This window comes from Papaver somniferum, chromosome 8 (genome assembly GCF_003573695.1).
Source record: "Papaver somniferum cultivar HN1 chromosome 8, ASM357369v1, whole genome shotgun sequence".
Lineage (NCBI taxonomy): Eukaryota > Viridiplantae > Streptophyta > Magnoliopsida > Ranunculales > Papaveraceae > Papaver > Papaver somniferum.
In genome coordinates this window covers 101,582,354-101,595,986 of record NC_039365.1, presented here as the reverse complement: position 1 = coordinate 101,595,986, position 13,633 = coordinate 101,582,354, and the positions used below count along the sequence as shown (strand labels likewise).

Sequence of the window (13,633 nt, the reverse complement as noted above, 5' to 3'; positions counted from 1 at the left end):
TGTGTATCTAGAAAAATAAAATATATAGTTGTTTTTATTTATAATTAACCTTTTGAAAACATTAATGGTAATATATTTTCTTATTTAAAAAGTTTATTGTACTCTAGTTAATTATTTATTATAGGCTAAAATAAGAATTTGTCATTGTAATTTAAATATAAGATAATACTATCACTTATGATATGCAATGTTAGAAAGAAAAGAATATTGTATTAAAAATAAATAAATTTAATACCATCCATTTGAAAATTTAAACTTTTTTAACAAAAATATATTTTCAAAATAATGGCTTGTCCGGTCCAATCTGGCCTGCCCGTATAAAAAGCGGGTTTTGGACAAACTTTGGATAACAAGTTATCTACTTTTACCCGATCTGTCCGGCCTAAATTTTTTTACGGGCTCACAAATATTAAGCCTGACCTGCCCGACCTGTCTTAGTTTTTGGACCGGGCGGCATGGCCTGCCCGAATTTACACCCCTAACTATGGCATCGGTTTGATCAGAAACACCTAATCGATACATACAACGGATGTGATCAATTATAGATTGGTTAATAAGCCGGTCGCCGGCCAGATAAATATAATCGACAGATATATCTACGATTAATCCTAGCCGTTGATGCAGGATTAATCCTCCTCCGTTGGTAATATGAAAACATCCTCTTTTCTTTCAGGGGAACACCAGCAGCCACCACCACCCTTCTCTTCTTCTTCTTTCTTACCCCACGCCACTGACGCGGCCATCCCCACTACCAGCAGTATCTTCTTCATCTTCTTCTGGAAAGTCACAATCACAACAACCACAGGAGACTTATGATGGAAGGATCTTCATCAAATTTGGGCAAAATCAGGGAACTTTTCGCTCCAATTAGGTATATTTTATGTCCCTCCCCATCTTCTTCTTCAATTTTTGGTCTGTTTTATTAGAATATATATAAAGCTTTCATAAATTGGGGAAATTTTTTGGGGGTTTTCATGATTGGGTGCGAGTTTTGTTAGTTTCAATTGTTTAATTTTGGTTAACTAGGCTTAATTGTGAAATTTGTTTTTTTTTGTTTTTAGTTTTCACGGAACTTGTCTGAACATTGAATGTCTCCTGTTTTCACCAACATTAGAAACATAAATAAATTGACATTTAGATACTCTGTGCGTTTTTTGCGTCTGTAATTTTCTGGGTATGATTCAAGTGTGGTGGGTTAATACAAATTTTGAACCAAACTACTTGATTTCTGTATTTTGCAGGTAGTACAAGAGATAAGGTCCAAAGCTCAATACCAGAGTGATTGATTTGTCAACCGGTAATCTTCTTCGTTTCTATCATTTGTTTCTTTCAGAATTTGAGTTACTGGAATCTCAGCTTAGAATGTTGATGATGATTCAGAATTTCAACCACTGGAATGCCCAGCAGAGTTTTAAGTTTCTTCTTTCAATTTTATGGGTTTGTGTGTAAGAGTTTTATGAGTAGGTTTAATTTTTATCAAGTATTGTGCTAACATAATTGCTTCGTGGGTTGAGGGTAGTATGGAATTGCTTAGTGTGCAGAGGGTAGTATGGAAGTCATATCAGTGTTAAATATATAAAGATTTGATCGTTTGACCTACTTGATCAGTGTCAAAATACTGCTAGTTCTATCTGGACGTAGATTAGTATATAGTGTACTTTGATGTAAGATAACTTGGAGGATTGAGAGTATTCTTGATAGTTGAATTTTCTTTTGAAAATAACACGACTGCGGTGAAACTCTTTTACCTTCTTGACACTTAATGGTACTTTAAAAGTAAAATCTATATGCTTTGTTTATTTGAATTGAGTTCTGTTATGTACTCATGTATGTATCAAGTCAATTTAGTTGTTTCATGATTTGATATGGATATCATCATCATCATCATCATCTATTTTGTGCTTTGTTTATTTGAAATGCATTTATCAATTCCTCATGTTTCGTATTTGTTGGCATATGATTCTTTTATCGATAAAAGAATTCAGATCTTGGATGAGTCAGCTCGTATTTCGGTAAGCATAATATGATGAGTATTTGTTGGCATTAGAGACATTAGTTTCCCCCTTATAAATCAAATTCGCTAAGGCAGCTAGCTGTGTCAATCTCATTCTTTATCCCAATTATGTTTTTGCCCTAGTGCATTTTGTTTAATTTCTTTCTTTCAATCCTTGCATTTTGTTAGTGTTTGTCTATTGGGTTTCTGCCTACTCTATACTAGTAGACTACCTTACAAGAGAAACATGGATATCTAGCATTGTGATCTCCGTTCTTTTCATTTTGATCCGATTACCAAATATTGGTGTTTTCATTACAAGAGAAAAATGGATATCTAGCATTGTGATCTCCGTTCTTTTCATTTTGATCCGGTTACCAAATATTGGTGTTTTTAATACGAGGGAATTGAAAAAATACCCTTCATTTTTCAGGATTATCAAATTTCAAGGGAGTTCTCAAACTCTTGGTAGAGACAGAGAGACGCACATTCAATTGTCATAACCCATGATCGTGAGGAGCACCCGGTGTACTGTAGATACACATGATTGCATTATTCTGTAGAAGGAGTATGTCGATGCAGACGGATTGTTTCGCGAGGAAGCTCTTTTGTTCGTCATCATCACCTTTGGTTTCGGTACCACTTCCTTCTCGAAGGGAAACCCATCTTTGGTACGTTATACCTGATGAAGTAAAGGATGCATCCCTCCAAAATCAGTATATGAAGCTATTATCACCATGTGAAAAGAAAACTGTTTTACAGATGCAAGGAGACAGACTTCAGAAAGGATCCTTGCTAGCTCGTGCTCTGGTGCGCACTACTCTTGCAAGATATACAGATACACAAGTCAGTCCGAATTTATTGAAGTTCCAGAAGAACAATTTTGGGAAGCCAGAGGTAGAATGGGAGCATGATGAACAGTGGAACCCACCATCCTTGCATTTTAACATCTCACATTCATCATCTTTGATAGCCTGTGGTGTAACTGTAGATATGCCTATAGGAATTGATGTCGAAGAGAAGCAAAGGAAGACAAAAAATAGTACCATGTCTTTTGCTCGACGTTATTTCTCACCTCATGAAGTGGAACGCTTGCATGCAATTGTGGATCCCGAGGTTCAACGGCATGAGTTTATCAAATTGTGGACACTTAAGGAAGCATATGTCAAAGCACTGGGCAGGGGTTTCTCGGCTTCACCTTTCAAGACTTTTGCCATCCAATTCAGACAGAAACCTAAATCCGGCTTACATGTTACCCTGGATTCTCACTCCGAGGATTTTAAAATAGTTGTTGAACCTCTCAACGCTTCGGAGGACGTCAAAACTAATTGGCAGTTTGGACTATTTGAACTGGCAAGATCACACTATGCAGCCATTTGCGTAGGAAACAACAAGACGACTGAAGGCGAAGAGAATCACCCACTGAAATTGAAGGTCTGGAGGACCATCCCGTTCGTAGAAGATGAATGTGTTTCTGGATCTGATTCGGTTGTAGCTCTCAGTGGACTGACCTAGAGCTGGAGGTTTAGAAACATCGAAAAACATTTACCCAGCTTCATATGGCCCTAGATCCCCACTGTCTGACAAGATCGTGCAGCTTGTTAAACCTATGGCTGTCTTACCTCCTGAAGAACTCGACAGGTTGATCCAGCTCTACTGAGAGACGAGCTACAATGTCCTAAGATGCAACAAATTGAGTCGGAAGGTACAGTGCCCTGGTTGTTTGGGCGGGGCTTCTGCTGGTTCGTCTAAAGCAGAGAACAACATTTGATGTGAAGCTTGAGAAATTTGATGCGGCCTCCAAGATCAAGGTTTTGGATGAGGCTAAAGCATTTACTGGTCTAGGATCGAAGGAGGTTGAGGAACTAGGGGAAAAGTCGCTGGTTATAATGAAGCAAGGAGCAGGCAGGCGTAATTCTAGGGAAACTGAAAGCAATTGGTGGTGGAACTCAGTGATGGAGTGAAGTGATTGATTGTTGCGACTTACGTGAGTTTTTTTATGGGTTTTGTGCAGGCATGACTTACGTGAGTTCTTTATGGGTTTTGTGCAGGCATGATGCACAAATTTTAGGAAATTTTAGGGAATTGAGAAATTCCATAATGCACAGACAGACGTGGAAGAAGAACTTGGTGCAGCTGATTCAGGCATACAGTTTATACACTTTTAGTTTTTTTAATGTTCTCTTGATTATGATGTCAAATAATAGCTTGGGGAGTTCAGCTTGATATCTAGTTATTCTTTCTCTGTGCCAGATCGTTTTACAGTTCGTTTTTGATTTCTCTGGTTGACAACAAAAACCTTTAGATCACAGGATCAAATCAAAGCAACAGATATATATAGATATATATATATATATAATTATATAACTTGAAATTCAGATACATAATCAAGCTCATTGATCTAAAGACTCCAAAGCATCTCGGTCGAAACAGTTCTTGGTTTCATACAAGCTGATGACCAACTAACACCTTGTTGGGGATAGTGCATATGTTTGTGCCTTTGGAACCATTAACATTTGGTTGGTTAGAAACTTGAAAAGATTTTATCTTGAGCACCAAATTCCATTCGAGGAGAAGAAAAAGAAAACATTTTACTGCACATGAAGTCGAACTTTTGACCTGCTCAACCGCAGTATATTAACTAGTGTCCTTATTTCCCTCCCGCCAAATCATGTTCTTACTTTCAAATTCCGCGCTACTCAGAAACTCACCGCCCCCACCATGTATTTCCCAAGCAGAAATAAAATCATGCAAAACCATGAGAGAGATGATTCAAATCCACGCCAAAAAGATCAAAACTGGTCGTATAAGAGACCCCTTCGCTGCTGCTGAGATCTTACAGTTTTGTGCTTTAACAAATCATGGAGATTTACAGTATGCTCGTTTAGTTTTTGATCGTATGGAGGAACCTAATTGTTTCTCTTTTAACACTATTATCAGAGCTTTTTCTGAAACAAACAATCAATCCATAGAGTCTCTTATCATTTTCGGTCAAATGCTGTATAATGAATTCGTCGAACCAAATCGATTTACGTTTCCATCAGTTTTAAAAGCATGTGCGAAGATGAGAAGAATTGAAGAAGGAAAACAAGTTCATTGTCAGATTATTAAACGGGGGTTGGGTTTAGACATAGATGAGTTTATTGTTAGTAATCTTGTTCGAATGTATGCGATTTGTGGGCTCATGAAGGATGCAAGGAAACTGTTTGATAAAAGTGGTGTAACAACAAAGGAGTCCATTAGTGATGGAAATGTAGTTCTTTGGAATGTAATGATTGATGGGTACATAAGAATTGGGGATTTTGATTCAGCGAGGCAGTTATTTGATTTAATGCCTCAAAGAAGCGTGGTTTCGTGGAATGGAATGATTGCAGGTTATGCACAAAATGGTTACTTCAAAGAGGCTTTGGAGATATTCCAAAAGATGCAGTTGGAAAATGGTTGTCCGAATTATGTGACGCTGGTTAGTGTTCTCCCTGCAATTTCTCGTCTTGGTGCACTTGAGTTGGGGAAATGGGTTCATTTGTATTGCGGGAGGAACAAGATTGAGGTAGATGATGTACTCGGGTCTGCTTTGATTGATATGTACTCGAAATGTGGGAGCATAGAAAAGGCTATTCAGGTATTTGAGAGACTTCCACGAAGAAATCCTGTTACTTGGAATGCCATCATTGGAGGGTTATCTGTGCATGGCCGAGCAGTTGATGCGCTTGATTATTTCGATAAGATGGAAATGGAAGGAGTGAAGCCGACTGATGTTTGTTATATTAGCGTGCTGAGTGCGTGCAGTCATGCAGGGTTGGTTGATGAAGGAAGATTGTATTTTGACCAAATGGTAAGGATAGATGGGTTAGATCCTAGGATTGAACATTATGGATGTATGGTAGATTTGTTAGGTCGTGCAGGATTATTTGAAGAAGCCGAGGAGTTTATATCGAAAATGCCGATCAAGCCAGACGGTGTAATCTGGAAAGCCTTGTTAGGTGCTTGCAAGATGCATGGTAATATTGAGATGGGACAACGTGTGGCGAAAAAACTTATGGATTTAGCTCCAAGTGATAGTGGTTCATATGTAGCTCTTTCAAATATTTATGCGTCTTTGGGAGATTGGGAAGGTGTTTCAGCAGTGAGACTGATGATGAAAGAGAAGGATATAAGGAAAAACCCAGGTTGTAGCTGGATCGAACTCGATGGAACAATTCATGAATTCCTAGTGGAAGATGAATCTCATCCTAGAGCACGAGAGATACGTTTAATGTTGGAGGAGATGAGTGAGAAATTGAGATTAAATGGGTATAAACCTGATACTAAGCAAGTGCTGCTAAACATGGATGAGGAAGAGAGGGAAAGTCTGGTTTTTCACCACAGTGAAAAGATTGCAGTGGCGTTTGGGTTAATCAGTACCAAGAGAAATGCACCATTACAGATAGTCAAGAACTTGAGGATCTGTGGGGATTGCCATTCGTCGATGAAATTCATATCAAGAATTTATAATCGAAGGATAATCGTAAGGGATAGAAATCGATTCCACCATTTTGAGAACGGAGTGTGTTCATGTATGGATTATTGGTGACTGTTAAAAATTCATGTAGACAGTACTTTGTCTATAAATTAGCAAATCTAAGACAACAATGATCATGTAGACTGCCAACATTCATTAAAGGCGCGCGATCTCGGGACAAGCCTGTAGAAGTTCATATATTAAAGTAAGATTGTGAGGAGAATTCATTTTATGCCAAATCTGACCTGTTACACAAGATAGGTTGTAATTTTAGGCTGTCCAAAAAAAAAAAAAAAATTAGGCCCGTTTGACCAAAAAATTTCCCTATAAACCGAATTGAGACCAAAATTTTAGGTCGTGGTCCAAATATTCCAAACTTTGCCTAGGACGAAATGACCTGATAGCGGTATCCCAATATTTGCTCGACACCGACCCATCCACCCCCAACACGTTTGCTTTGTAACTCAGAATCTGTCCGTGACGGAAAATTTTACCCGTGACTCAATGGTTAATGATCTTGGCTCCTTGTTTAGGCCGGGAATGTCCACAGGTTTCTTTATGTATTGGAGAATCAGCTTCTTAACAACAACTGAGACAGTTTGGCCGAGTGGTCTAAGGCGCCAGAATCAGGCTCTGGTCCGAAAGGGCGTGGGTTCAAATCCCACAGCTGTCACAAACTTTGTTTTTCTTTTCATTCCGGAAGGGCATGGGTTCCAATCCCACAGCTTTCAATTTAACTTTCTTTATTTTTTAGTCGGTTTAGTATTCGGTCAGGTCAACTGTCACACTGGTCTTTCTTTTTTACCAAAGCATTATCCAGTGGGTCACTGGCATTGCCACCACCATTTCACACACTCTTGAGGTCTTACCCTTACCTCCTTACATAAGAATGCACACTCCAATAGGGGCAATGTTGGATACTGATATCCAGTGGACATAAGTTCCTGAACAACTTAAAATTGAAAATGGACATTGTACTCAAACAAATCCAAACAAATTCCTTGCCTAAAATACTTCCAAATAGATAAGACTTTTGAGGATTTTTTACATGAAAACAAAATAACTTCATCACTAGCAACCCAATGATCTAACATGCACATTGGGGAAAAACACAAAAAAAAGATCAAAATCTGTCTTGCAGTAGTATCTTAAATCCTAAACATCCAAGGAAAACCCCTAAGCAAATATGTTCAGAGACATCATTTGCATAAGAGGAAAAAAAAAAAAAATAGGATACAATTTCAATCAACTACAAAAGCAATTAGGAAGCAGGGTGGCCTAACATGATGTTGATGATACAATTCGTCCAGGATCTAATTGGTATGGTTGAGTACTGTGGTTGTCGGAAGCATGGGAATTAGACAATCGTGGTAGGTTACAGTGTAATAAACATCAGTTACTTAACCTTCTTGACAAGTTCTGAAGTCCTGAACTCCGCATCATCCTTGATGAAGCTCCACCAAAGGTAGGTGAGGGGTATTGTGGTTAAGTGCCAGAGAGCATGGGCGTCAACAAATCCCATGTATGGAGGGAAATCATAGATCTCCAAAAGCATTGCAAGTCCACCTCCCACAACAACCACCCACAACTTCCACCTTGAAGGGTGACGAGTTACGCCTGCCCAGACAGCCCATAAGAGAAGCTGCGTCACTCCCATTACAACACACACTTTCATGTTCCAACCTGCATCCCCATGTTTTCAGAATTTGCATTAGCCCATCAACTCATTACATACTCCACAGGAAATAAAGATGACATCTATCTAGATTACTACTTTAGAAATTATGACCTTACCACTTGGAAAAAAAACACACACCCTAGAACAAGTCATATATGATGCTCTTACATTAAGTAATAAATACCCGCAAACAAGTTTATCTTTTGTCTTTCCCTCTAAAATGCTTTTAAATACAACGAGCAACCACCACCCATGTCTTGTTTTCTTTTCTGAAATTGTGGAGAATACAATGCCTCGGCATATTTTATTTGTGTCTAATTGCCATAGACTCATAAGAGAAAAGCAAGGTGTGCGTCATGAACACACATGTTGGGAAGTAGTCACTCACACTCAGGCCTCAGCTAACTATGTGCAGATTAAACATTCCTGGAGTAATGAGATATAAACCAGATAGGAGTGGGGAACTTATCGCCATGGAACAAGATGCCACTGCTATCATATGGAAATGTTAATGGTACTTGAACTTGTAATATGAAAACGTTAAGCGAAAAGATGAAGACTTACCATAATCAAGTTGGTAAAAGTTGAGGTATAAAATATGGGTGGTAATAAATGCCAGTAATGGAGCAGAAATCATGACTCTAGATGCTTCATGCCTCACATTGAAAGTACGTAAAAATGCCAGAATGAGGCTGAATCCAAGTAATGCTACAGCCGAGGAGTAGTCAATCTTTTCTGTAAGATCCACGTCTCTGAAAGGAAAACAAATTCAGATGATGACTACTGCAGAAACAAAATGTTTAGGCAATAGACATTATATAAGACATATGGAGCAGCTTATTTTGACAAGATTGATTATAACATCGGTGAGGCGCGTAGAAAGCACCAAGTGACTAAATACCAATCTCCGAGGATGCAATCGATTTTCGAATAGGCACTCAAATAAAAGCACAATCATTAAGCAACCAGCTACAAGTCTGCCTCGAAGCATAAGTGGTAGGATAAACCATATTTGTTAAATGCTTCTTTTCTTTCACTAAAAAATAACACAATCATTTAGGAAGAAGAAAAAGTTAATCAGCTTACCGACTGTGAAAAACAGCACTCCAGAACCAGGAATTCATCGCTAGGAGGCCATAAATATGCCATAAGCCACTGAATTCGTAGTAAGGTTTTCTAGTTTCAGGTCGTAGAGGCAACTTGTAGCACAGAAGAAGGAAGAAAGATAACCATCCATGGAATTGCATGGCTAGGTTAAAAGCAGAAAATGCCACAGATACGGGCTCCTGAGTACACGGAGGAAAGTTTTATTGTTTCTGAGTTTTCTCTTAGGAGCAAGAATGCCTGATAAGAAATCAAGAACCACAGGTAGCCCATAAGATGACAAATGTTACAAACCTGAATCCCGAAGACTCGCTTGAAGGGCCATTTACCATGGTACTTGACTGGAGCTTTGCCAAGATTCTCTCTCTCTTGCTCTCTATCAAGCATGCAGTGGTAGCGGCAGTCACTCTGGCAGTCCCATTGCTTCCACCTTAGATAAAGTGGTTCCTGCATGTACCACTTACCATCGGCAGACACGCCATCAGAGGAGAATCTACAGTGTTGAAAACAGTTTTCTCCTACACACCCTGTATTCTTGCACTGCTCTACACAAGTCCTGTGATCGAAATAAATAACATAAGATCGAATCAAAAAATTGTCCTTTTAAATACTCATGCATCATAACACGCGAAGTTAAAAAAAAAATCATATTAATGATACAATGTATTAATTTATTTGCTAGCAGTGTCTCATTAGATGTGTACATGAAATTAATTACATATCTTAGTAGCTGACATGCTTGGCCAATAGCAAAACTGCTGTTCCTATCTTTGTCCATCTGTTTTCTGATGTAAGATTTCGGTTAAACAGTACTTGGATGGTGTGACGTATATAGTCAGCTTTGAACTTTAAACATCAGGAGGTGAGCAGAAATGTAGAATGACTGATGAAACAAGACATTCTAGGGAGTCGGTGTTTAATGGTGTTCTTTGAACATATCCATGTCAGTTCATTCCACTGTCATAGTATCTCGGAGCTTCCAAAACAGTAGTAGTTTAAGTTGGTCCAAACACTATGGGCCAGTAAAACCAGCTTTTAACACCAAACAGAAACATTACATACATAAAGCTGCAATGTATCACTTAAAGAACAAGGAAAATTAATGAATAGTCCATTTAGCATCATTTTCTGTCTAAATTATGTCATTATACATTGTACAAAAAGTTTGAACCTACTTGGATACCAAGTTACCAACCACCTATATATATATTTTTTACGAAAGTGAGAGCAGACTGTATCTAATAATGCATCTCTGATTCAAAATCAAATTCTCCACTTGATCTTATATGCTTCTGCCATAGGTCCTGAAATTGCCAGTAGAAGAGTGACTTTGTATCTAGTTTCAGCTCTAGGGTTCTCGAGCTAGATGAAAATATGACTTGTGACAGCTGAATAGTGAATAAACCAAAAAGAGACATCAAGTATCTGATATATATATATATATATAACTTTTTCATGAACAAGTAAAAGTAAACATCTCTACAATCAAAGACCAGCCAGAATCATATCCTAAAGGAGTGTAAACGTGACTATCAAGCTCCCCCAGCAACAGTACAATCTATTGAAGCAATCGAACCTTTCAACATCTTCACTGGAATGTCATTTCTTTGGTTAGACTCCGGTTTCAGCAGACCATGAAATGCTTGGCTCAATCACAATTAAATCTCTTAATTGCGCCAATGTAGATCTACATCACTAGCATCAACTTAAAATCACTTACCTTTTAAATTCTCCCCAATTAAACAAGAAGCTAAACCAATTTTATTTCCAACTTCCCTCTTGCTAAGCACATTTATCACCAACTATAGTTTCCTTAATTCATACATTCAATTTAGCTCCATTCATATATTTCTACTCTCAGTTCCCATAAAACAATAACTACAGAACTAAATTTTAAATAAAATACTAGATGAACAAGAGAGATGAACACTATATGCTCATAAATTTCAGCCAAACAGATCCAAGGAGACAAAATAAAATTCTTACTAATAAACAGATCAAAATAGATAGAGAAAGAGAGGAGACATACTTGTAGAGAGGATCAGAATCACCAGGGCTGGAATCAACAACTTGAATGAAACAACACGAAACTCCCAATAAAACAACAGAAACAACCCAGTAACTGTTCTTCATATCGATCCAGCAATCAGGAAAACAATCTCTAGCTAGGAGGAAGTGAAATCAACGAGATCTTATCAACTACATATAAACAATAAATTCATTCAATTTGACTGAATTTCTTTTATTTAAATAATATTTTCTCCTGTTGTGCTCCAATAAGCTGCAGTTCCAGCTGTGGACAAGGTTTAGGGCTGAAACAAAATAGTGAAATGAATGAAGTGAGAGCTTGAAGTTTCTAGAAAGAGAGAGAGACTAATGAGCTTTCAGAAGTTTTTCTTTGTTTTTCAGCCAATAACTAGTAACCACGTGGAAAGACTACATCTAGGTGAGTGAAGATTGGCATCTATCATTTTTTTTTTATTTTTTTTTCTATTTCCATCCAACGAAAACACCATGTAAACGTAGCTGTTCATCTTTAAGGTCTGTACTTTGGACTTCGGATTCTAAAATTTGAAAACTCTTCACGGGACTCTGGGAGTGCGGTAGAAATTAACAAAAATTCTTAATCAACTGCTTGAACAAATTTACCTGGTTGAATTGGAGTACACCCTGGTTTATGGGAGTATATAGACAAAACCTGGGTCATTTTGAAGTAAACAGGATACCCTTAACCACGTATATTGTAAATGATTAATATATCCTTGTTTAATTAACACTAAAAAATCTGATTAGCTTAACTAATTGAGTTTGGATTGATTAATTGAGTAGATTAAACTTCTCAAATTATGAATTTAAGTTATGAAAATTTGTTTTTGATTGATTTGGGAAGATTTTTGATAAAAAAAATTTGTTTTGAGAAAATCTTTTGCAACGGAAATGAAAGCACACTACCCAAACACTTCTAAAAAGGGGCTTGCAAAGCTGTTGTATGAAACCATGTTCAAAATTAAAGAAGAAATCAACACTTTCATTTCTGAAAGTATCAAAAGTCGGCAAGATCGACGAATGAAGAATATGCCGACTAACATTGGTCGGCATGCTTGACAATGCCGACTTTTTTATTTTGGCACACAGGAGACGGTGGTTAATGCTTCACTAGTCGGCATCTTATTGATTTCTTACTATGCCGACTAACTTATAGTCGACATGTATTTAATTTCACACCTTGCCGGCTATCCTATAGTCGACATCTAATTAGTTTCTCACCTTGCCGGCCAATGTATAGTCGGCATTGTAATAGTCTTACTACCTTGCCGATATTTGGCTATACCCAAAAGAAAACAAATTCTTTAAAGTTGTAATTCACTTTATTCATGCAATTTTTGTCATTATGTTGATTGAAACATAAAATCTAACTCCTTGTCGCAGGAATAACAGATGCACTTAGCACATGCATCAAGCCTTTGAACCCCTAGGCGACCCTAGTGGACGAGTTATAGTCTCGTGAGGATTTACATAGAGATCTACCGACAAAACCTACATAAAAACTTCTAACATCATCAATCTTCGTCGGAGGAATCCGAGGCCGATTAACCCACCATCATCTCCGGGGAACACTCCGAAATTTTAGAAACCATGAAGTGATAGCTTGCATCGAATGCGAATGCTTCCCCCTTTTCCTCCAAGTAGCGCGCTTTCACGACTTCATGCTACAAAAACACAACACAAACTTAATTAGTTAGTGGTGTTTCATTGGGAGATAAAACAACATGGATCACGTAAAATAAACCACAAAAACACTTACAAATTGTTCAATGGACAAACTACAGTAGCTAGTGTTCAAAATCCGATGTTGGATAGATAAATAAGAAAGCATCGCACTTTTGATGACTTGGTGCCTATCATGGATTTGTTGAACACTTCTTCCATTCGGATTCCCAAAATCTTGCATATATTTGTTGTATACCTTTGCCCAAAAGGTTTCGGCATCTACCCTTACAGAGGATTGATTTCTAACTCTAGTTTTCGCGTACCATGCTTTGGTGATGGATAGATCTTCATTTGAATCAAATGATGTCATTGTTGTGTGTAGAGGTATTGCGAGAGTTAGAAAGATTAGATTATGATATGAGCTTTGTAGAGTATATGCAAATAGGTGTGTGTTGTTTAATAGAGAGAACTAGTGTATTTATAGGATGGTGCCCAAATTTTTCCGTTAGGGTAGTCAATCAATGCAGTTGTACTTGCAAAATTTGAATTTTGAAATCGCTGGCTAGGTCATTGTTTTCACAGTATGCCGACTAACACACCGTCCGCAGTGTCATAACTTTCTTACCCTGCCGGTTATAACAAATTT

General features: G+C 37.8%; 3 protein-coding genes and 1 non-coding gene across 4 annotated transcripts; 3 read left to right on the top strand and 1 right to left on the bottom strand.

Annotated features, from left to right (window-relative positions):
* The first annotated feature begins 686 nt into the window (after positions 1–686).
* Positions 687–4,245, top strand: LOC113302324 (4'-phosphopantetheinyl transferase HetI-like). The gene is made up of 3 exons (XM_026551234.1): positions 687–871; positions 1,242–1,297; positions 2,427–4,245. The coding sequence occupies exon 3, from the start codon at positions 2,537–2,539 to the stop codon at positions 3,506–3,508; it is 972 nt and encodes a 323-aa protein (XP_026407019.1). The 5' UTR covers positions 687–871; positions 1,242–1,297; positions 2,427–2,536; the 3' UTR covers positions 3,509–4,245.
* A 423-nt stretch (positions 4,246–4,668) lies between these two features.
* On the top strand, positions 4,669–6,617 carry LOC113302323 (pentatricopeptide repeat-containing protein At5g48910-like). The gene has a single exon (XM_026551233.1). It carries the CDS (start codon positions 4,752–4,754, stop codon positions 6,564–6,566), a length of 1,815 nt encoding a protein of 604 aa, XP_026407018.1. The 5' UTR covers positions 4,669–4,751; the 3' UTR covers positions 6,567–6,617.
* A 470-nt stretch (positions 6,618–7,087) lies between these two features.
* On the top strand, positions 7,088–7,167 carry TRNAL-CAG. Its single transcript has one exon. It is a non-coding gene; the product is annotated as a tRNA-Leu (tRNA).
* Positions 7,168–7,481: 314 nt separating this feature from the next.
* LOC113302322 (post-GPI attachment to proteins factor 3-like) lies at positions 7,482–11,714 on the bottom strand. The gene is made up of 5 exons (XM_026551232.1): positions 11,306–11,714; positions 9,571–9,832; positions 9,259–9,458; positions 8,737–8,924; positions 7,482–8,177 (listed from the first exon to the last, which is right to left on the bottom strand). Exons 1-5 carry the CDS (start codon positions 11,407–11,409, stop codon positions 7,891–7,893), a joined length of 1,041 nt encoding a protein of 346 aa, XP_026407017.1. The 5' UTR covers positions 11,410–11,714; the 3' UTR covers positions 7,482–7,890.
* Between the last annotated feature and the right edge of the window lie 1,919 nt (positions 11,715–13,633).

Bases quoted from the DNA above. Each gene is read 5' to 3' on its own strand.
- LOC113302324 (XM_026551234.1), top strand. From the start codon at position 2,537: ATGATTGCATTATTCTGTAGAAGGAGTATGTCGATGCAGACGGATTGT.
- LOC113302323 (XM_026551233.1), top strand. From the start codon at position 4,752: ATGAGAGAGATGATTCAAATCCACGCCAAAAAGATCAAAACTGGTCGT.
- LOC113302322 (XM_026551232.1), bottom strand. From the start codon at position 11,409: ATGAAGAACAGTTACTGGGTTGTTTCTGTTGTTTTATTGGGAGTTTCG. The intron at 9,833-11,305 runs GTATGTCTCCTC...TTTCGATCACAG, and splicing joins GATTCTGATCCTCTCTACAA to GACTTGTGTAGAGCAGTGCA. The intron at 8,178-8,736 runs GTAAGTCTTCAT...ATGGGGATGCAG, and splicing joins CTTTTACCAACTTGATTATG to GTTGGAACATGAAAGTGTGT.